Raw genomic sequence first — 23,729 nt, 5'->3', positions numbered from 1 at the left:
GCTTCTCTGTGTCAAAGTGTCTTAGATCCTCCAGGCAAAAGTGGAATGTTTCATTCTTACTGATAAAATTTCAAATAGCAACGTTTACATGGACTTTAAAGAACAAGGTTTCTCCGTGTAAGAATGTATCCAAAGACGCGGGTTGTTATGATACTTTTTAGTTGCAGTTTGTCCTTAAAAGAAACTTTCCTGTAAACGTTACAACTGGCTTTATCTTATACTGTTACCCATCCTGATGAATGGCTGGGCAGATTTTTACTTTCTCAGCAGTTACAAATGAAAAATACGACTCGGCCTCTCAAACCACAGCTGATCCTCCTCTCAGGGCCTTGCTGAAGTTATGGGTTTGCCCGACCAACTTTCTTTCCTCTCATTTTGGACCTCAGGCCTCCCCTGATGAACGAGACGCTGCACCACGGCCTTCGCCGCCTTTCTCCATGTAACCTTTCAATCATCCTGCCTTCCCAGGCCACGCTCAGTGCGTGGGGGGCGGTCCCACTTTTCTCAAATCCTATTGGGTAAAATCCACGCCTCTCTTCGCAGTGGGGACGGGACAAGAGATAAAGGGCCTTTCCCAGGCGCGAGCAGATGACGTCACAGTAGCGGAGCCGCGACCTCCGGCTGATTTGGGCTCTGCTAGCTGAGGGTGTCGACTGAAAACAGTTCCGTCCGCGATGCAGTCGCCATGACCATTTGTCAGTTCTTCCTTCAAGGCCGGTGTCGCTTCGGAAATCGGTGCTGGAACGAACATCCCGGCGCCGGGGGTGCGGGCGAAGGACGGCAGCAGCAGTTCTCAGGTGACGTTCTCCTCCATCCTTCGCCCCTAGCCGAGCTGGGGAAGGCCTGGCGTGGGGCCGAGCCGGCGACGAACGGCCGTCCCTCGTGGGCCCAGCCGTTGGGCACAGCGCCGAGGCGCACCAGTCAGGTGACGCGGACGTGCCCGCGTCGTCCCCTCGCCCGCCCCGCCCACCGGCTTTTTTATTCATTTATTAGGAGCTCGGTTGGCTTTTGTTGAGCGGTTGGAGGCATGGGCTTGGTCCTGTTTACTAATGAAAAACAGGAATACGTGTCAGAACTTAACCTTGTCTTTGGGTGGCAGTGGTTCGCAGAATTGGCATAGGTCGACCCAGACGCCTCCTTTCTTTACTACTTTACTACCTTTCTGCGTACTTGCTTTTGCCCCTTGATGCCTTGAATATAACTTTTTCTAAACGTTTTTTCTAGGGAGAGGCTAGCAACTGGGGTCAAAGTCAGGATTCTTAACTTTGGGAAACTCCTTTGAAGATCTAATAAAAGCTACAGAGCCATTAACCTCAGATAAATGCACATGCTCATAAAATTTGGGGTAAAATCGAGAGTGGGATGCTCAGTTAAGAACTCTGGGCTATGAGGGAAGGGGGTGCAGGACTACGTTGACCTGCTTCCTGGCCTAAGTCATTGTCGAAGCTTTTGGAATATTTCACTAAACCAATTGTGGATGATGCAGAAGGATTGACTGTCTTCAAGGAGAGGAGGGGTCCGAAATGAAACCATAGTACAATGCAAGGTTTTAGAGGTCAGATGAATCGTTAGGTTTCCTTAGGACTGAAACTTAGTCCTTAAAGTTACCACAAGATGCTGACCACCTCTCCCTTCTCTTTCCTCCTTTAGGGCTATTCATCTGACCCTTAAACCTTGTGTTACATTGTGGTTTCACGTCTGATTCCTCTTCTTGGGGGCAGTCTTTTTGCATCACCCACAAATTGGTCTAGTGAAATATTCCAAACCAAAAATTAAGACTCAGGATCTGATAAATGTGCGAGTATTTCCAGGAACAACAAAACGTAATATGACATTCTGTTGAGACTCACTCTAAATGCAGTAATTAGAGAATAAATGTTGAATGGATAAATGTTAATGGATTTTAAAAGTGGAGATAAAACTAATCAAGTAAACAGTGTATTTAATGCCCAGAAACAAATAAATGCTTATGGAATTAGTAAGTATGAAGACCAAAAGCTGTATACAAAAGATGGAATGAATTTCTTCAGTTGTGTCATCCCTGCAAAGGATTTGAAACTCTAGGAAAATAAAATATCATTAACCCATACTTGAGGGATCTGGTCTAGCAATCTGCCCCCTTTCCTCTTAGGTTTCGTTAAGCAGTTTTAGAATTGGGAGGTGAATTTTCATAAAGGAGTGTATCTCCCATCACTCGAGTTTTTAATACACATATTTAATGGCATATCTCCTAATTCAGTCAGAAACAAGGTGAATTATCTTGACCCCAACTAAGAAGTGATGAATAATTGAGACAGTAGAAGTGAAAAAATTTTGTAAAATATAGAGACAGAGAGGATAAAAATGTTGGCTCATTTTGATAATTATAGAATACTAGAAATCTGCTCATAATAGAGGAACTCAGTACACTTTATTCATATGTAAATTACCTCTATAATCTCCCTGTGGAAGGTAGGTGGGTTGGTGTTGTTTTCTCAGAGAGAATACTGAGTCAAATAGATTTACCCATCTATTCAAGGACAGAAGGTAGACTCTAATCTTTTATATTCAATACACTTCTCAATACATTGTCTATTTTTCAGATTTTACTAATATATAGGGCCCAGTTGGGGAGCAAAGAATGATACAGACACATCTTTTTATCATGAAGGAGCTTATGATTTCGGTACATGCCTTCTATCCACTCCATTATCGAACAGTTGTTTACCTAATAAACTTAGGTCAGCTGAATTTAGTAATATATCATTATTTTTCTGTGGATTTACAGTCTTCTCAATCTTGTTAACTTAGACCATTATGTGATTTGTTGATACTACACTTACCTATATAAATTGAAAGTGAAGAGTTTTGTAATTTAAAATGAGTGGAGGGCTTCCCTGGTGGCGCAGTGGTTGAGAATCCGCCTGCCGATGCAGGGGGCACGTGCCCCGGTCCGGGAAGATCCCACATGCCGCGGAGCAGCTGGGCCCGTGAGCCATGGCCGCTGAGCCTGCGCGTCCAGAGCCTGTGCTCCACAATGGGAGAGGCCGCAGCAGTGAGAGGCCCACGTAGCGCAAAAAAAAAATGAGTGGAAATGTAGTGCTTGTTGAATCTTTACATAATGTCTGCACATATAATAAAACAAACTACAATGAAATTTTAAGAGATTTTAAAAATGAGTTGCTAGTAAAATTGTTTATTTTGTTGTTTATTTCAGGTAGTAACAGACGAGGATGGAATACCACCAGCCAGAGATATTCTAGTGTTATCCAGCCATCCAGTTTCTCCAAATCCACACCATGGGGGGGCAGCAAAGATCAAGAAAAGCCATCTTTTGCTCCTTTTGATTCTGGAGCATCAGCTAGCAGGAACAGGGGGTTTGGATGGTCTCAGAACCCATTTGCTTCACCTAGCTCTGATGGGCAGAAAGATGAAAAGAAACTTCTGTAAGTGAAAGCCTTCAGAAAAATTCCTTCCCATTTGCTTATTTTTTTCAAAAGTACCTACAGTACTTTCCTTAAAAAAGAGGTAATGTTATTATTACTTTATTAAATTATTAAAAAATCAGAATAAGCAAAAAGCAGAAAAAACATCCATGATCAGAGATAACTACTATTTTGCAGGTATCATACTAGACTTTATTTCACTTAAAAATGTCATTCTTCTTTATCGATACAATGAGTTCTTGGGGATAATTATGCTTTTTCCACTTTTCTATTGATAACACCGTACTGTGAATATCTTTCTAATGTAGTCCTGCTTATATTAAATTATGAGTTCTTTACAAAGTATGAGGTGATTTAAAGCAACTTGTGATCTTGGAGGTCACTTATAGCATCTCGTATTCTTCTTTCTAAAACTTCTACTTCAGTAAGCCCATGTAAACATTTCATTTGATTTCCTTCATTATTGTGGAGTAGATTTCTTACCATTTATTGAGAACATTCATAGTAGAATTTATGATTGGTGCCGAAACAGTGCCTGGCTGTGTATAACTGTTCCGTCAGCCCCCAGCAATTAGGACAGAACTTAAATATACTCATTAGTCTTTTACATCCCGTAACTAAATTAGACTAGTTGTAAACATTTTGAACCATGTACCATATATAATAAATTAAAATAAATAAATAAAGTAAAAAACCAAATTAAAAAAATTAAAAAAGGAAAAAGAAACCCTCCTTCCTATATTTGATGTTGTCGTCATAAAAATCCTAAATTTTATTATTATTTTATTATCAGTTATTCTTATTTGATTAATTCTGCTATTCTGGATAAGGGGGAAATATTTAATTTAGACCCAGATATATCCATGACTTTGCCAACAAGTTAACCACGGACATGGGTCTGTTCCCTTTTTGCAAAATGTGAGAATTAGACAAAATGATCTCTGAAATCCTAACCACTTAAATATTTTTATGGTTCTTTATTACTTACTGGTTCTTTCTTTCCCAGTTAAATGATCAGTGATGTTAATAATGAACAAAGAAAGATTAAACTTAGTATTGTGTATTTTATTATATTTCAGTTCTTTAAGATATGTATGGTATGATAGTTGAGTTCTCAGTAAATGTATCAGTTAATGGTTCAGTGTATTGGAAAACCAAAATTATGAACTTCTTTGATATTATTTATAATCATGAAATGTAGCTCATATTTCTATAAGCTTCTGCTTTAAAGAACACTCCTCAGAAAATATAACGGAAAAATCTAAAATTATATATTTAGTACAATTTAAAATTTCAATCATTGAAAATTATAAATGGTAAATTTTAACAATCAGTAGAAAAAGATCTTTTGCCCTTTTTTTTTCTCAGGGAAGGAATTGTAAAAGATATGGAGGTTTGGGAATCATCAGGGCAGTGGATGTTTTCTGTTTATTCACCAGTGAAAAAGAAACCTAATATTTCAGGTAACTAGAAATTATGTGTTTTTAAAATGTTTTTTACAACTATTATTTTCAAAACCAAGACTATGTCAAATAAAGAAATCGACCACAAACTTAGCTACAGTTAGGAGAGTTTGGACATTGTTTAAAGTATCCGAGTATTCTAGCAGAACTTCATAATTCAGAGATTGAGGTTGGAAGATATAGTTCAAGATATATAGATCCCTTGGGAAAATTAGTAGAATCAGGAACCACCACCTTTCCAATTCTGTAAGCCCAAGAAGAGGCTCTGCTTCCTTGGTTTCCTGTCAATACAACTTCAGAACCCTTTAGCTGCCTGCAGTGAATAGAAGAGTCCTGTTATGCCAAGGCTTTGGCTGCCTGATTCTGTTCTCTTTCTCCCCTATCTTTTTTTCTAAGGATAGTTATTTTTCATAAAGCATGTTGAGATCTCTTCTGGGGGTAATATTTGAAGGTAAGGAGCCTTAGCTGGGCTACAGAGATAGCATTTCTTTAGAATACTCCTTTCCTTCCCATTTTCTTTTGTCCATCGCCCTTTTTGGGCTGAAAGCTAGACCACCACAGTTGTTTTTGTTTTGTTTTTTTGACATCTTTATTGGAGTATAATTGCTTTACAATGGTGTGTTAGTTTCTGCTGTATAACAAAGTGAATCAGCTGTATGCATACATATATCCCCATATCCCCTCCCTCTTGCGTTAGACCACCACAATTTTATAAGCCTACTCTGGGTGGTCCTGGGCCCTATTAAGTTGAACAGCAAGTGCCTAGAAGATGAGAGCCCTTTCAGTCTCTCAGAACTCTGGGATTTCTGTCTGTCTCTGCTCTATCTGCTCATTCTCTGTGAGCATTTGTGTCACACCACTCCTTAGTTGTTTATTTACTTAATCATTCAACAAATACTTATTGAATTTCTTTTGTGCCAGGCCTCATTCTAGGTGCTAGAGATATAGCAATGAGTAAGATAGATAGGATCCATCCCTTATGAAGTTTATGTTCTTGAGGGATGGAGGCAATAAGTAATACAAATAAATAAGATAATTTTAGATAGTGATTTTTCTGTAAAGAAAATAAGTGTTAAGCCTTTTTTAAAAAGTTCAGAATTGAACATAATGCCTAATGCCCTAGAGCAGTGGTTCTCAGTGTGAAATGTAGATCCATAAGCAGGGTTGTAAGATAAAATATGGGACATCCAGTTAAATTTAAATTTCAGATAAACAGTATTTTTAGTATATGAATATCCCATATAGTATTTAGAACATACTTATACTTTTTTTTTGGCTGCGCCGTGCAGCTTGTGGGATCTTAGCTCCCAGACCAGGGATTGAACCCGGGCCCACGGCAGTGAAAGCGCCAAGTCCTAACCACTGGATCACCAGGGAATTCCCGGGACATACTTGTACTTTTAAAGTATTTGTTGTTTGTCAAATATTCAAATTTAACTGGGCATCCTCTTTTTTTTGCCTAAATCTGGCAACCCTATTGCTAAAATCCTTTTAGGGGCTGTACAAGTTTAGAAATATTTTCATAATAATACTAAGACATTAATTGCCATTTTCACTGTGTTGACATTTGCACTGTTCGTACAAAAGCTTTGATGAGGCACAGGCAACAAACTGTACTAGCAGATTATAATAGTCAATCAAAAAATTTTAATGCCATTTTCACTTAAGAATGTCCTTGATGAAGAGGTAAAAATTATTAAGTTTATTAAATATTGACCGTTAAGTGTACACCTTTTAAATATTCTATGTGACAAAATGGGAAGCACACACAAAGTAACATTAACAAATTTTTTGATATTGTAAGATGACATGTGCCAACATTTGGAGGTTCTGGATAACTCAGTGAACCAATATCTTCCAGATGACCAATGTGTGACGTTACAAAATTATGCATGTTTGAAAAATCCTTTCTAAGTGCAAGATAAAACAATAGTTTTGGTTTATTAATATGATTTCATTAATATGATTTGAGTCCACATTATAGCTAACCTTTAAGAAACTACTGTCTGTCAAGTTTTGGTATAGTATCAAGAAGGATATCCACAATTATCTGAAAAGGCCATTAAAGTCATCCTTTTCCAGCTACACATCTGTGTGAGAACAGTTTTTCTTCATATACTTGAACCAGGCAATATACTGAAACAGGTTGAAGCAGATTGAACAGCAGAAGCAGATATAATAATCCAACAGTCTTCTATGAAGCCATACATTAAAGAGATTTACAAACATAAGACAATGCCACTTATATCACTAAATTTTTATTTTTTGTTTTGGAAAATAGTTTTTTCATTTATGTTGATATATTTCTTATTTTTAAGTGAATTAATATTTTGTACAATTTTTCAGTTTTCATTTCAGATATGGTAAATATTGATTTATGTAACCCATGTAAGCAAAAGGTCTGCCATCCTTATTTATTTTTAAGAATGTGAATGGGTCCTGAAACCAGAAAGTTGGAGAATCACTGTCTGTAGGCATCCATTATAATGAATTAATTTTTCCTGTGCAGCTAGAATGATACTACATTTGTACCACCCTTGAAAGAATTGAGGAAATAGTCACTCAAATCATTTTCTGTCTTCATGGTTCAGATGAGTAACAGATGGAAGGAGGAGAAAGTAGCCAGAGGGATAGTGTTTCTTCACAGAGAGTGGTTATCTATTCTTAGGAAGCAGTATTGGAGCCGAGTCCTGAATGAAGAGAAGATGTCACTTATGGGAAGATTTGGGGGAAAATGTTGCTTACAGTACAATAGCTAGTGCAGAGGCCCTTGTGGAAACAAGGTTGCCATGTATTTCGTCTGGCAAGGCCTGAATTTGCCAGAGGAGAGTAAATAAGAGAAAGAGTAATATGACATAAGGCCAGAGAGAGGCAGCCAGGGGCCAGATTATGTTGGGCCTAATTGCACTAGGAAGCCAGAAAGAGCTTTGAGCAGGAGGAGGGATATGATCTGATTAGAAAAAGCTCACTTAGGGACTTCCCTGGTGGCACAGTGGTTAAGACTCCGCCTGCCAACGTAGGGGACATGGGTTTGAGCCCTGGTCCGGGAAGATCCCACATGCCGCGGAGCAACTAAGCCCATGTGCCACAACTACTGAGCCAGCGCTCTAGAGCCCGCGAGCCACAACTGCTGAGCCCGCGTGCCACAGCTAATGAAGCCCGTGCGCCTAGAGCCCGTGCTCCGCAACAAGAGAAGCCACCACACTGAGAAGCCTGCGCACAGCAGCAAAGAGTAACCCCTGCTCACTGCAACTTGAGAAAGCCCGCGCACAAGCAACAAAGACTCAATGCAGCAAAAAATAAATAATTAAAATTAATTAATTAATTAATTTTTAAAAAGCTCACTTAGACTGTTGGTATGAAAAGAAATGGTCTGTTGGGGGGCAAAATAGCGGCAGGGCAATGAGTTAGGAGACAACTGCTGATGACCGAGAGTTACTAGCAGTGGAGACAGAATAGGTCAAAATTCGTGTTCTGTTTTGGAGCTAGTACTGGCAAGAGGCTTATTAATTAGATATGGGGAAAGAGAGAAATGCAAAGTGATTCTAGGTTTTGTGGCCTGAGCAGTTAATAAAGGTGGTAAAGACAAGTTGTTAGAGAGCTCCAGGATTCTGATTTGAATGTTTAGTCTTTTCTTTATTCTGAGGTAAGGGTCTTTGGGGTTAATGGTGTCTGGTTATAAATAATTCTCTGTAGAAAAATATCCTGAACTTTTTCTCCCTTTCTTAAAAAGTTTTCCTAATTATGAAAGTTACAGCTGTTGCCATAGAAAACTTGGAAAATACAGAAATATGTGAATAAAGATCAACTAATCTCAGAGATAACAACTGTAACATTTTAGTGTATTTCTTCCAAAACATGTGCACACATATTTCTTATTTATATGTATAATTAGGAATCATAACCTAGTGTTGTATTCTGCTTTGTTTTCAGTGTCTCCATTACTAAAAATACTAGAATGAACATCTTTTTATGTAACACCCTTTGTTTATACATTTAATTATTTCCTGAGGTTAAATCCTAGAAATTCTAAGATCAAAAGGTATGAGCATTTTTAAGGCATTTGACATTTATTGACAATTTTCCTCCCAGAAAAGTTTACCTTTTTGATTTCCATAATGGGAACTTAGGAGAATGTCCATTTCACCACATCCTTAATAACAATTATTCATTATTAATTTTTGTCAGTCTGATAAATAAAGCATTGTATCTCTATTTAAGTTGTATTTTTATTTTTTTTATTTATTTATTTATTTTATTTATTTATTTATTTTGCGCTATGCGGGCCTCTCACTGTTGTGGCCTCTCCCGTTGCGGAGCACAGGCTCCAGACGGGCAGGTTCAGCGGCCACGGCTCACGGGCCTAGCCGCTCCGCGGCATATGGGATCTTCCCAGACCGGGGCACGAACCCATGTCCCCTGCATCAGCAGGCGGACTCTCAACCACTGCACCACCAGGGAAGCCCCTAGGTTGTATTTTTAAATTGAACTTTTTTTTTTTGCGTGAACTTTTTAATTTCATTTATTTACTGGCTATTTGAATTGTTTTGTGAATTGCCCGTTCATTATCTTTGCCCATACTAACTTATTTTTCTTACTGATTTGTAATAGCTATTTATACATTGATGTTAGCTCTTCTCCTGTCATATATGTTGCAATTATGGTTTTCCCAGTTTACTGTTTGCCTTTCAATTTTGCTATTGTAGTTTCTGACTTACAGAATATTTTTTTTTAGAAGTATGAATGTATATGTAGTCAATTCTTTCTTGTTTCTTTTGTTTATTATTCCTTCCACTCCATTTATCTTTAGAAAATTTTTCCCCTTCAAAGATCAGATAACAACTATATTTTATTCTAATTTTATACTTTATTAAATAGAGTATAGGCTTTGAATTTTTTCCTTATGATTATGAAATTTTTCTAATGATCAAGATTAGCATATTTTCCTGTCTAGTACCTCTTATTTTACTCTACTATCAAAAGTATTGGTATTTAAAGATTCCAATTGATTCCTCACTTCAGGTTTTACAGATATTTCACCAGAGGAGTTGAGACTTGAATACCATAACTTCTTAACCAGCAATAACTTACAGAGTTATGTAAGTTTGTTTCCTATTCATCTACCTAACCGATTAGCTGTTAATTATTGTCTTCTCTGTAGTGGCTTGCTTGTGTGTTGGCAAAGTGGATGAGGTCTATAATTTTTTTTCAGAACAAGGCTATTTTTATATTCTAAATTAAAATTTAGAATTTCTTTGAAATTGGTTGATTATCTAAAATGGTGATAATATACTTTGACTGTAGTATCTAGGAATGTCATTATTTTTATTACGGGTTATCCAGCAATCAGTCCCAGAAATCATACCTTTCATTATTTGGCAAACATCTATGGAGTATGTCTTAGGTGCAGACACCACAATGAATGCTAGAAAAACAAACTTAAATAAAATGCAGTGTTGTATATAGATTAACATTCTCATATATCAAATATCAAAAAATTGAAAAGCTGGGCTTGAATAAGTTCAGTGCCTAAAGGAAATGACATAAATCATGTATTTTTCTATTGTCTACAGTCAATATCATGTGTTTCAACTAGTGCACATGTTTGTCTCTGTACTGCCAGGTACTTGTGATTTTAACTAGGTGATACAAGGAGTTGGAGAACAGGGAAGGGGGTCTACAGCTGGAGTATCTTTAGCAAGTAGGGGTAGGTCAATGCAAATTTTACAAGTTATGTGTTGTAAAAATGTTTTATAAATTTATTGTGACTTTGGAAATACAAACATGAAGTTGTTGGAGAAATTATCTTAAACACTCAATATTGACTCATCATTTTTCTGTCTTCTCTCCAGCTACATTCCATCCAACAGTTAATAAGTCAGTGGAGGAACAGGGTAAATGAACTGAAAAGTCTAAATACATCAACTACAATAGCTTTGGTGAGTATTGGAGAATTTTCTACAGGGAAACGTCTTATCTATTGCTTTTTTGCAGAATTTCACTTTGGATTTGGAAAGCAAAGCTAAAATTCTCTGTCAAGAATTGTGATACACACATTCTCAAGAACTATATTATCATTTAGAGTCACGGTCCTGGAATTGTTTTGTCTCTGTTCCTTAGTCAGAAAAGCACAGATAATTATGCTTTTCTAAAACTATTTTTAGAATAAGGTGTTTAACTTTGGTGGTACTAGTTTTAAACATTGGAAAATATTACATAAATTCAAGTATGCCAGGTTATCAGCATTTAAAAAGAAATTGCTTTGAAAAATATGAATGCATATTTAGACTAATGTATACTTTTGTGACTGAAGGACCATATGTTCCTTGTCTTATACAGAAATGCCTTTAGGAGATACATGCCCACTTGTCCCCAAAGATACATGATCCTGCTGCAGCATATTCATTATCTCTGTCAATAGTTTATTTTGCTATCCCCATAAGAAGTTCTTAAGAATATTATTTTTAAATAAGATATTTACATTTAGAATTTGGTATTTCCAGTCTATGAGGTGGTTTTTCTTTGTACTTTCTGAAAAAGGCTATGAGAGTAGTAGCTGTCTAAAGTTAGTGAATGACTGTTTGAAAGTCCCGACTCCTTTCTTTTTTTTTTTAAATTTCTTTATTTATTTTTGGTTGTGTTGGGTCTTCTTTGCTGCGTGTGGGCTTTCTCTAGTTGTGGCGAGAGGGGGCTACTCTTCGTTGCAGTGCGCGGACGTCTCATTGCGGTGGCTTCTCTTGTTGTGGAGCACGGGCTCTAGGCACATGGGCTTTAGTAGTTGTGGCGCGCGGGCTCAGTAGTTGTGGCTCACGGGCTCTAGAGCGCAGGCTTAGTAGTTGTGGCACACAGGCTTAGTTGCTCTGCGGCATGTGGGATCTTCCCGGACCAGCGGTCAAACCCATGTCCCCTGCATTGGCAGGCGGATTCTCAGCAACTGCACCACCAGAGAAGTCCCCCTACTCTTTTTCTAAATATGTGCTTCTAAATGACTAGACTCTTTTTGGGGGGGGCATTGCATTTTATTTTTGTTTAATTAATTTTTATTGGAGTATAGTTGCTTTACAATGTTATGTTAGTTTCTACTGTACAGCAAAATGAATCAGCTGTACATATACATCTATCCCCTCTTTTTTGGATTTCCTTACCATTTAGGTCACCACAGTGCATTAAGTAGAGTTTTCTGTGCTATACAGTATGTTCTCATTAGTTGTCTATTTTATGCATGGTGTCAATAGTGTATATGTGTCAACCCCAATGTCCCAATTCCTCACACCCCCCGCAAATGACTAGACTCTTGTGCAAGCTAATTTCTTCTACCTTTCAGTTGTTGTAATGCCATTTGAATTCAGTAGGACTCCTCGGAAGTATTTTTTCTCTAGATGAGAGATGGCCCGCCATCACCATTGCTGATGTAGAAGGGATAACTGAGTCCAGAGAACTACAGAGCTTCCTTTAAGGTTGGAAGTTCCATGTCCTTTGCCACCTTCCTAGGGGCCCTTCTGTAGGTGAGAATCTTGGACAGCCTACCTACAACTGGCTTACCACGTGTCAATTCTTCATGCCAAGTGATTGGTTTTTTTTAAATATTTATTTATTTATTTTATTTTTGGCTGTGTCGGGTCTTAGTTGCGGTTAGCGGGATCTTCATCGCGGCATGCAGGATCCTCCACTGCGGCACCCAGGCTCATCATTGCGCAGGCTCCTCATTGCAAGGCGCAGGCTTCTCTCTAGTTGTTGCCCGCGTGCTCAGTAGTTGTGGCGTGCAGGGTTAGCTGCCTCGCGGCATGTGGGATCTTAGTTCCCCAACCAGGGATCAAACCCACGTCCCCTGCATTGGAAGGCGATTCTTAACCACTGGACCACCAGGGAAGTCCCTGCCAAGTGGTTTATTCTTTATTCCTTTAATCTATTATATGGATATAATTTGTTTATCCACATACCTGTTAATGACTGAGGGAGAGAAGCTAGACGAAAAAAAGAAAAAGTACATACTATATGATTCCATTTATATGACACTCTAGAAAAGACAAACCTCATCTCTAGTAATAGAAAGTCGGTGAATGGTTCCCTGGGGCCAGAGCTTGGGAGAGTGTTGACTGGAAAGGGACACAAGTGAACTTTTATGGGTGATGGAAATATTCTAAATCTTGATTGTAGTTGTGGTTATAAGTTTGTCAAAACTCATCAAAATATAGATAGATTGTTTTAATGGACGCATTTTATTTTATGTAAACTGTACCTCAGTAAAGTTGATTTTGTTTTTAAAGAAAAAATGCCAATAGGGTTTTAAAATGAGAGAAATCTTATGTGCTTAGGTTGATGAGGGAAGACTTCTTAGAGGTAAGGATTAAGTGAACAGTTCCTTGAAAAGGAGATTAAGATTTCAGTAAGCAGAGACGAAAGACATTTCTAGAGCAGAAAATAGCAAGAGCATAAAATATTTTCAGGGAAAAGGAAATGTTTAATAGATTTTAGTGGTAAGCTTTTAAAAATGTAATTGCGAATTAACTTCAGTTCAAGCATTTGAGTAAGTAGACTGAGTAGCCTCTAAAGGTCCTTTACCTAATATCTAGGTTTTTTGATAAATGCAGATCAACCAGTAGAAACTAAAATCTAGAATTAAAAAGTATTTTCCTGATTTTAATATGTGTTCATTGAAGAAATTTAGAAAGTGTTTTAAAAGCATAAGTAAAATTAAAATCATTCATAATTCATCAGCCGCACAATCACTTCGAACTCATTGAGGCTGGCCCATTTTTTTCTATGAACATTCACTTGTAGGCATTTTTCTATATTAAACAAAATGAAGACGTTTTTAAGTGCACATTTTAAAAATTGAATTTGGCTATAAAGTGTATAGAAAAGGTACTTGAGAATTACTCACTTGCCTACCTTTTTTTTAATAGCTCTCTGATATAAAGGGTGGAGTAAATCAAGCAACACCTGCATTTGGATTTGGCAGTAGGCCATCAGTAACGTTTGGGTCACCAGGTAAGTGACAAAGTAATGAAGGACTTCACTGATTCAAAAAAATAGGATTTTATAGGTTTCAAATATAAAGCCTGAAGTTCTGTTTAGTGCCATTTTAAGTCACTCTTGCAAACTCTACCACCTTCCATAATAGAGCTTCAAAGAATTTGGCTCATCAAGCATTTGCGAAATGGGATTCAGAATGGGCATGGTCTTTGAAAGACCCTATGGCTCAGGCTTTAGAAGTATATTTTAGGAATGGTTTTTCAAGACTTCCATAGGAATACATAGTTAGGGTAGCAGCAGCTTTGAGGACTTTGTTGTCCCTGTATATAACAGCATAGTATTGTCCTCAAATGACAGTTCCGATGAGATGAGGGGACAGGTGAAGTGAAGGTTTACTCCCTAATCCCTGAGGTTTCTCAAGAGCTGCCTCCTTGAGTGTAAATTATGGTGCAAATGAGATCAATGTAGCAGAAAGACAGGACAACAGGGTTTAGTGGGTTTGTCCTAGTTTCTCATTTTCACTTTTCTCTTCTTCCTTCCAATAAGTTAATTATCATCTAAATATGGCAGAAATAAGAAAAAAAAGGGCGGGTGGGGAGTAGTAATATAGCTACATTTTCTGATTAATAGCTTCTTTTTTTCTTTTTCTGGTTTTTGTAGGTTTTCCAGTGAATAACAACAGCAGCATTAGTGCTCAGAATTTTAGTTTTAAACCAAGCTCTGGATTTGCTACTGCCCCTTCTGGAAGCCCTTCTGCGTTTGGGAGTACTCCAGCATTTGGAGCTGTACCCTCCGCCAGTTCTGCCATCACTGCTTCTACTCCAGCTTTTGGACTTGGGAAACCCCAGATCACATCTGCTGCTTCATTTTCATTTAAAAGCCCTGCAGCTTCTGGTTTTGGATCATCCGGATTTTCAGGATTTGCAGCTTCTACGGCAGCAGGACCTGTTGGAGCTCCAGAGGCCCCAGCCTTTGGAAGCGGCAGTTCTTCAGCTGGTTTTGGTAGTCCAGGCTCACAGTCTCACACTGCTTTTTCCAAGTCATCCAGTGACACCTTTGGAAACAGCAGCATATCCACCTCTCTCTCATTCTCAAATGGCAGCACCACAACAGATAATGTATTATTCACACCCAGGGATCAACTAACAGCAGAAGAACAGGAACAATTTCAATCCAAGAAATTTACTCTGGGAAAAATTCCATTAAAGCCACCTCCTGTGGAACTTCTAAATATTTAAACGAGTAATTTTAAATACAGAAAAGAACAGCTTTTAAAATTGTTTTGAGTGGTTCATATGAAAGGGCAGATATATATATATATACATACATATATATTATATATATACATATATATTTATAAGAAGTATAAACTTTCAATAATAGGAGTTTTTATATTTAGCATTTTCTTGAGTGTAACTATTTAAGTAAAACAACAAAAACTCAGCAACGGATTTTTTTTTTTTTTTTTTTTGCTATAATTATGAATGGAACTGAAAAAACTGTCAGGGTGCAGTGAATAAAGTACTTTTCTTATTCTACATCACTTTACTCTCTTACCATTTAAAATTTTACATTTAAACATTTTTTTTAAAAGGAAGGAGATAATTTCTAGAACCAGCAGAGAAAAAATGCTTAAATGTTTAGCCTACTTACCAAATAAACATCAGTAGCATGACTTTAAACTTCATGTTAAAGAAGATTCTCTTAAAGAGAGAAATAACAATTTTTAAAGGGTGAAAACTTTTTAAGACCTAAGAAGCATTTTCCCCTCATATTTTTTCCTCCTCAGTTTTGGCTCTCTCATGGACCATTTGAGTTTTCTTCAACAATTCTGGGCTAATTTTTATCTTGGCCTAATTTTTATGTAATTCTATTTTTTCCTCACATTATCCCATCAAGTGGATGGATTGTAAGAAGAGTAGAAATTATGATCTCCTGTGAATAAATAGTATATAAATATCCTTTGTAGTTGCATAAAACATTTCTGGAAGAATATTTAAGAAACTTGCTAACAATGATTACCTCTGGGAAAAGAATTGGTGTCTGAGTTAGGAGAAATACTTTATATACCATTTTGAACTGTTTGAATATTTTACCATGTACATGCATTACTTTGTTTTTTTAATTGAAAGAAAATCAGGAAAATTAAAAAAGGACTAGGAAGCTTTTTTCAACTATAAACAGCAACATTATTGGCAAGTTTAATGATACTTATGATCAAGCTAGTTTTTCTAGCTGCATTTTTGAAAAGCATTTTTTTTAATATAAATTTATTTACTTATTTATTTATTTGTTTTTGGCTGTGTTGGGTCTTCGTTGCGGTACACGGGCTTCTCATTGCCGTGGCTTCTCTTGTTGCAGAGCACGGGATCTAGGCGTGCAGGCTTCAGTAGCTGTGGCATGGGGGCTTAGTAGTTGTGGCTTGTGGGCTCTAGAGCTCAGGCTCAGTAGTTGTGGCACACGGGCTGAGTTGCTCCGCGGCATGCGGGATCCTCCTAGACCAGGGCTCGAACCTGTGTCCCTTGCATTGGCAGGCAGATTCTTAACCACTGTGCCACCAGGGAAGCCCGAAAAGCATTTTTTTTAAACTAACGAATAACTCTTTATTCAAGATGCATCTTCTCTAGAATTTTTTTTTAAGTAACAGAGAAGGGACTTATAACTGGAAAAAAGTTTTTGAACAAATCTAGGCTGCTTTCTTCCGCCTCCATTTACATTATTATGGTATGCTCTTATTCCTTTGTGGTATATTTCTTAAAACACTTTTTTATAAAATATGTTTATTATAATAAATTTGGAAATTTCCAACAAGGAAATTAAAATTTTCAGTAATCTTCTCCCTGCTTCCCCCAAATAGTTTATGTAGAGCAGTGAGGATTCACCAGCTGTTTCTAGAGTTTCTATTAGAATTCTCAGACATGTTTGGATCTTCCTGTGTCCTCAGATTGAGGGAGTAATATCTTGTATATCTTACATATGGTTGATCCAAATACCCAGAGACCTGTCATGAGTTGAAGCATATGTGTCAGAGTTCTGTATTCCTTTCTCAAGCCTCAAAAATTACACAGCTAGCACTGTGAGAACAGTTTCCTGACACAGATCTGGCATTGAAGTCATTTTTTTAAGTGAAAGTAAAAACTATTAAAAGATATGCACTCCACGTGATTTTAGCATATATGCAAAGGGTTTAATCCTCATGGGATCCAGTTTCTCTGTTACACTTTTTGAAGAACTGTATGACTCAAACTAACAGTTGTGGAGCCCCAGCATTTAGAATAAAATCTACTCAAGGGGGTGTATGTTTGAAACCATCCTTGGTATAGAAGTGATAAGTAGACCCTAAGTTCCTGCTTTGGTCGTAAGCTCTAAAGACTTTCCAATGTTTTTTTCAACACAGTTGACTCCTAGAGTTGTCCTACCCTGATGGAATGAACCCTGTGCTACCATTAGGTTGGTTACAGGCTTACCAGGCTCCCTTGGGTCCCAATTGAACTTCCCAATGTCCTGGAAGCTCTGAGGATGCAGATTAAGGGCCCAGTGTTTCTAAATCTGCCTGACTGTAAGGATCACCTGGGGTACTGATTAAATAATATATCCATTGGGCTAGGCTTGGGAATGTGTTTTTTTTTTACCAAGTGACCCATGAGATCCTTCAGGCAAGTTTGGGAAACTAGCCTATCCAACTACATTTAGGCTACTTAGTAATATGCAATTTGGGAGTTGTAATTGTTGGAAGTCTATTTTCTGTGCTCTCACACACACACACACACACACACACACACAAATGAGATCCAAAGTTGTCAGATAGTGCACTTGTCAAAAAGTACAAATAGGTGCTATGAGTTCCTTAAAAGTGTGAGAAACTGAAGCAAAGAAGTCCACAAAGTAGAAGTCAGCAGTATGCATGCATACTGGTATCAGGAGTCCAAGGAGGCCAGGAACTCCTAGACAGGCCCTAAGGGGCAGCAGGGCTTCAGAAAATCAGAAACAGGTAACACTGAGGTGGTGGCCAGGCATAAAGGTAGATTGAGTTTCAAGACCCTAAGAGAGTGGAAGGGAAAAGCCAACCGCAAGGCACGAGAGCAAGTGCCACCATCTGGATTTTTTTTTTTTTTTTTCACCGTCTGGATTTATTCAGTGAGGCAAGAACCGATTCTAGCAGAGCTGGTCGAACTGAAAGTAGACCCAAAATAAGCATAAACAGCCTCCCTTCACAGCTTCTACAACAGCTGTCCCTTTTACCTAGGACTCAGAGCAAGGGACAGAATCGTATATAAGGTTTTATTACAAGTAAACTGATTTAACTAGGTTGATTATCTGATCACAGATTAGAAGGGGAGAAGTGTAACAGCTGAGAGCTGACTAGAAGGAGAGAGAGAAGCTGATATTAAAACTATTTAGGGCTTCCCTGGTGGCGCAGTGGTTGAGAGTCCACCTGCCAATGCAGGGGACACGGGTTCGTGCCCCGGTCCGGGAAGATCCCACATGCCGCGGAGCGGCTGGGCCCGTGAGCCATGGCCGCTGGGCCTGCGCGTCCGGAGCCTGTGCTCCGCAACGGGAGAGGCCACAACATTGAGAGGCCCGCGTACCGCCAAAAAAAAAAAAAAAAACTATTTAAAAGGCATAACATGATTTAGCTACATAGTATTGTTCATAAGAGTAAAATAATTCAATCCAGTGTCCAACAACAGGAAATTGGTTAATGTGGTAGGTTCACATATTGGAATACTAAACAGCCTTTCTAAATGACCTAGAAGAATAGGGAATAAACTTGGAAAGTTTTCACTCTGTAGTCAATGGGCAAAACCTGTTATAAAACAGCATGTACAATGTGGTCCAGTTTTGGGGGAAAGTATATATTCATGGGAGGAAAAAGCCTAAAATTAATAATAGCTCAGATTTGTTTGGTTTTTTATTGTGGTTAAAAAAAAACATTAAATTTACCATCTTAAGCATTTTTAAGTTCAGCGGCATTAAGCTACGTTCACATCGTTGTACAACAGATCTCTGGAACTATTTCATCTTGCCAACCTGAAACTGTTTACCCACTAAACATTCATTCTCCCTCCCTCCTTTCTCCAGGACTTGGCAATCACATTTCTACTTTCTGTTTCTATGATTTGACTACTTTAGATACCTCATATGAGTAGACTCATACAGTAATTGTCCTTTTATGCTGGCTTATTTCACTTAGCATAACGTCCTTGAGGCTCATCCTTGTAGACTGTGATCGAATTTTCTTCTTTTTTTAAGTTTGCATAATATTCCATTGTATGTATTGTATGAACCACATTTCGATTATCCATTCAGCTGTTAACGGAATTTGGGTTGCTTCTACCTCTTGGCTACTGTAAATAATGTTTTAATGAGCATCTCTTAAAGATCCTGCTTTGAATTCTTTTGGATATATACCCAGAAATGGGTTTGCTGGATCATATGGCAGCTCTGTGTTTAGTTTTTTGAGAAACCTTTACACTGCCCTTCGTAGGAGTTACACCATTTTACATTCCCAGCAGCAGCGTTTCAGTTTCTCCACATCCACCCCAACACTTGGTTTCTTGTTTTGACAGTGGCCTTCCTAATAGGTGTGAGGTGATATCTCGTGATTTTGATTTGCATTTCTCTTATGATTAGTGCTGTTAAGTATCTTTTCATATGCTTGTTGGCCATTTGTATATCTTCTTTGGAGCACTATCTATCTATTGAACTCCTTTGCCCATCTTTAATAGGGTTATTTGTTTTCTTGTTGAGTTTTAGAAATTCCCTATGTATTCTGAATGTTAACCCTTTATCATATATATGATTTGCAAATATTTTCACCCATTCCACAGATTGCCTTTTCACTCTGTGGATTGTTTCCTTTGACACACATAAGTTTTGAAGTTTGATATAGTCCCATTTGTCTATTTTTGCTTCTATTGTCTGTGTTTTTGGTATCACATTCAAGAAATCGTTGCCAAATCCAATGTCCTGAAGCTTTTCTCCTATGTTTTCCTCTAGTGGTTTTATACATTTAGGTCTTTAACCTATTTTAATTTTGGTCCATGGTATAAGGTAAGTGTCCAACTTCATTCGTTTGCATGTAAATATACAGGTTTCCTAGTACCATTTGTTGAAAAGACTATCTTTCCCTATTTTGTAGTTTTGACATCTTTGCCAAAAATTATTTGGCTATATAGGCAAGGGTTTATTTCTAGGCTCTAGTCTCTGTTTCATGGGTCTATATATCTGCCTTTATGCCAGTACCAGAGTGTCTCAGTTGGTGTTGCAGTGTAGCTGGTTTTGGAATAAGGAAATGTGAGGCCTCCAACTTTGATCTTTTTCAAGATTATTTTGGCTATTCAGGGTACCTTGAAATTTCGTATGAGTTTTAGGATTTTTTTTCTACTTCTGCAAAAAAATGACATTGGGTTTTTTATATGAATTGCATTGAATCTTAACATCGGTTTATGTAATATGCACATTTTACCAATATTAAGTCTCCCAAACCATAAGCACAGGATGTCTCCATTTATTTGTGTCTTCTTTGATTTCTTTTAGCAATGTTTTATAGTTTTCAGTGTACAAGTCTTTCACCTCCTTGGTTAAGCTTATTCCTATGTATTTTATCCATTTTGATGCCATAGTAAATGTGATTGTTTTCTTAATTTTCTTTTCACATTAACCATTATTAGAGTATAGAAATACACCTGATTTTTGTATGTTGATTTTGTGTCCTGCTAGTTTGCTGAAATTACTTATTAATTGTAACAGGGTTCTTTTGTGTGTGTGCATGAAGTCTTTAGGGTTTTCTACATATACGATCATGGAATCTGTGAACAGAGATCATTTTACTTCTTCCTTTCGGAATTGGGTGCCTTTTATTTCTTTTTCTTTTCCAATTGCTCTGGCTAGGACACTCGATACTAAGTTGAATACAAGTGGTGAGAGGGGGCATCTTTACCTTGTTTCTTTTTTTTTTTTTTTAATGGACACTTTTAATCCTAATTGCTTTTCTTAAAATTCATTTACTTAATTTTAATTTTTGGCCGCGTTGTGTCTTCATTGCTGCGCACGGGCTTTCTCTAGTTGCGGTGAGCAGGGGCTACTCTTCGTTGCAGTGCGCAGGCTTCTCATTGTGGTGGCTTCTCTTGTTGCGGAGCACAGGCTCTAGGCTTGCAGGCTTCAGTAGTTGTGGCACGTCAGCTCAGTAGTTGTGGCTCGCAGGCTGTAGAGCACAGGCTCAGTAATTGTGGCGCACGGGCTTAGTCGCTCCACTTTGCCTTGTTTCTGACCTTAAAGGAAAAACTCAGTCTTTCGTGGTTGAATATGATGTTAGTTGTGGCCTTTTCATATATGGCTTTTATCATGTTGAGGTAGTTTCCTTCTTTTCCCAGTTTGTTGAGTGTTTTTTTTTTTTTTTTTGCAGTATGCGGGCCTCTCACTGTTGTGGCCTCTCCCGTTGCAGAGCACAGACTCTGGACGCACAGGCTCAGCGGCCATGGCTCACGGGCACAGCCGCTCCGCGGCATGTGGGATCTTCCTGGACTGGGGCACGAACGCGTGTCCCCTGCATCAGCAGGCGGACTCCCAACCACTGCGCCATCAGGGAAGCCCACTATCTACTCTTTCAATTCTAATTTTAGTTATTTGAATCTTCTAGCTCTTTTTCTTAGCTAATCTAGATAAGGGTTTGTCGATTTTGATGATCTTTTTAGAAGACCATGTCTTAGTCTGCTTGGGCTGCCAAAATAAAATATCATAGAACGGATAGCTTAAAAAACAGATCTTTATTTCTCACAGTTTTGGAGCCTGAAAGTCCATGTCAGGGTGCCAGCATAGTCAGGTTCCAGTGAGAACCCTTGTCTTAGCTTGCAGATAGCTGAGGTGGCTAGGGTGCTAAGGTGGCCTTTTGTCATGCATGTGCATGAAGAAATAGATTTCTCTCTCCCTCTTCTTACGAGGGCACTAGTCCCATCATGAGGCTCCCACCCTCATGACCTAATTTAAACCTAATTATCTCTCAAAGGCCCCACCTCCAAATACCATCACTTTGGTGGTCAGGGCTTCAACATATGAATTTAGGTGAGGGGACACAAACATTCAGTTGGTTTTATTGGTTTTATTGATAATACCAACTCTTGGATTTATTGATTTTTTCTATTGTTTTTCTCTTCTTTATTTCATTTACCTCTCCTTTAATCTTTATTGTTTCTTTCCTTCTGCTAAATTTATGTTTAGTTTGTTCTTTTCCTATTTCTTCAACGTATAAAATTAGATTATTGATTTGAGATCTTTCTTCTTTTTAATGCAAGTGTTTATAAAGTTCCCTGTTATCACTGCTTCTGCTGCATCCCGTAAGTTTTGGTATGTTGTATTTTTCATTTGTCTCTAAGTGTTTTCTAAATTCACTTGTGATTTATTCTTTGATCCATTTGTTGTTTAAGAGTATGTTGTTTAATTTCCACATACTTGTGTTTTTTCCTTCTGCTGTGGATTTCTAATTTCATTCCATTGTGGTCAGAGATACCTTGTATGATTTCAGTCTTCTTAAATTTGCTAAGACTTGTTTTGTGACCTAACATATGGACTACCTTGGAGAATGTCCATGTGCACTTGAGAAGAATGTGTATTCTGCTATTGTTGGGTGAAGTGTTCTGTATATGTTTCGTTCAATTATTCTATAGTGTTAAGTCCTCTGTTTTCTTATTGATCTTCTGTTTGGCTGTTCTATCCATAACTGAAAGTGGAATATTGAAGTATCCTACTATTATTGTGTTGCTGTCTTTTTCTCCCTTCAGTTCTGTCAATGTTTGCTTCATATATTAGGGAGTTCTAATGTTAGGTGCATGTATATTATAACTGTTATATCTTCCTGGTGAATTGACCCTGTTATCATCATGCAATGTCCTTCTTTGTCTCATATGATAGTTTTGGTATTAAAGTCTATTTTATCTAAGTATGGCCACCTCTGCTCTCTTTAGGTTCCTGTTTGCATGGAAGATTTTTTCCATCCTTTCGCTTTTAGCCTATGTGTGTCTTTAGACCTATAGCATGTCTCTGTAGACAGCATATTAGTTGGTTCTTGTTTTTTATCCATTCAACCAATGTGTCTTTTAATTGGTACATTTAATCGATTTACATATAAATTAATTATAGGCAGGAAAGGACTTATATTGCCATTTTGTTTTCTGTATCTTATAAACTTTTTGTCCCTCTCTCCATCCTGCTGCCTTATTTTGCGTTTTGCTGATTTTTTTGGTAGTGACATATTTTGATTCCCTTCTCATTTCCCTTTGTGTATATTCTATAATTTCTCTGTGGTTATCACTGTAATTACATAAAATATTTTAAAGTTATAATAATATGTTTTAAACTGAAAACAACTTTAATCACATATAAAAACTCTGCTCCTTTACAGTTCTGCTTCACCCACTTTATGTTATTGAGACATAAATTATCTCTTGTAACATTGCATATTTATTAACATAAATTTATAATTACTTTTTATGCTTGCTTTTGTTTTCTTAAATCTGTACCAGATTTAAAAGTGATTTATGCACTTACCTTACAATACTACATAATTCTAAATTTATCTATATGTTTACCTTTACCAAGGAGTTTTATATTTTTGTATGGTTTTTGTTGCTCTTTATCATCCTTCTGCTTTAACTTGAAGGACTCCCTTCAGTATTTCCTTTTTTTCTTCCTAGCCAGTTTGTTTTCTGTTGACACCACAATGCTCAGGTCTCGACCGTGTACTTCGGTGGTGGTCACAACCATTACTTCCATTGCTGCTGCTTGGTCTTCAGGTTCTCCTCACGCTTGTTGAGCTGGCAGTGCATAGTACATATTTTCCTGGGCTGCAGTTCCAGGGGTTTGTACT

At 37.7% G+C, this 23,729-nt stretch overlaps 1 protein-coding gene across 2 annotated transcripts; it reads left to right on the top strand.

Moving 5' to 3' along the window:
- Positions 1-261: 261 nt before the first annotated feature.
- On the top strand, positions 262-23,304 carry NUP42 (nucleoporin 42). 2 transcript variants are annotated; one of them, XM_079932525.1, is made up of 7 exons: positions 262-797; positions 3,197-3,425; positions 4,794-4,888; positions 9,911-9,987; positions 10,741-10,827; positions 13,795-13,879; positions 14,525-23,304. In XM_079932525.1, the coding sequence occupies exons 1-7, from the start codon at positions 686-688 to the stop codon at positions 15,100-15,102; spliced, it is 1,263 nt and encodes a 420-aa protein (XP_079788651.1). In that variant the 5' UTR covers positions 262-685; the 3' UTR covers positions 15,103-23,304. The 2 variants fall into 2 exon arrangements, with proteins under 2 accessions (XP_079788651.1, XP_079788652.1); XM_079932526.1 differs by having other exon boundaries at positions 686-797; positions 3,201-3,425.
- Positions 23,305-23,729: the final 425 nt, after the last annotated feature.

The sequence above is a fragment of the Stenella coeruleoalba genome (assembly GCF_951394435.1).
Source record: "Stenella coeruleoalba genome assembly, chromosome: 9".
Classification (NCBI taxonomy): domain Eukaryota; kingdom Metazoa; phylum Chordata; class Mammalia; order Artiodactyla; family Delphinidae; genus Stenella; species Stenella coeruleoalba.
The sequence above is the reverse complement of the archived record's forward strand: the minus strand, read 5'-3'. Positions and strand labels throughout refer to the sequence as shown.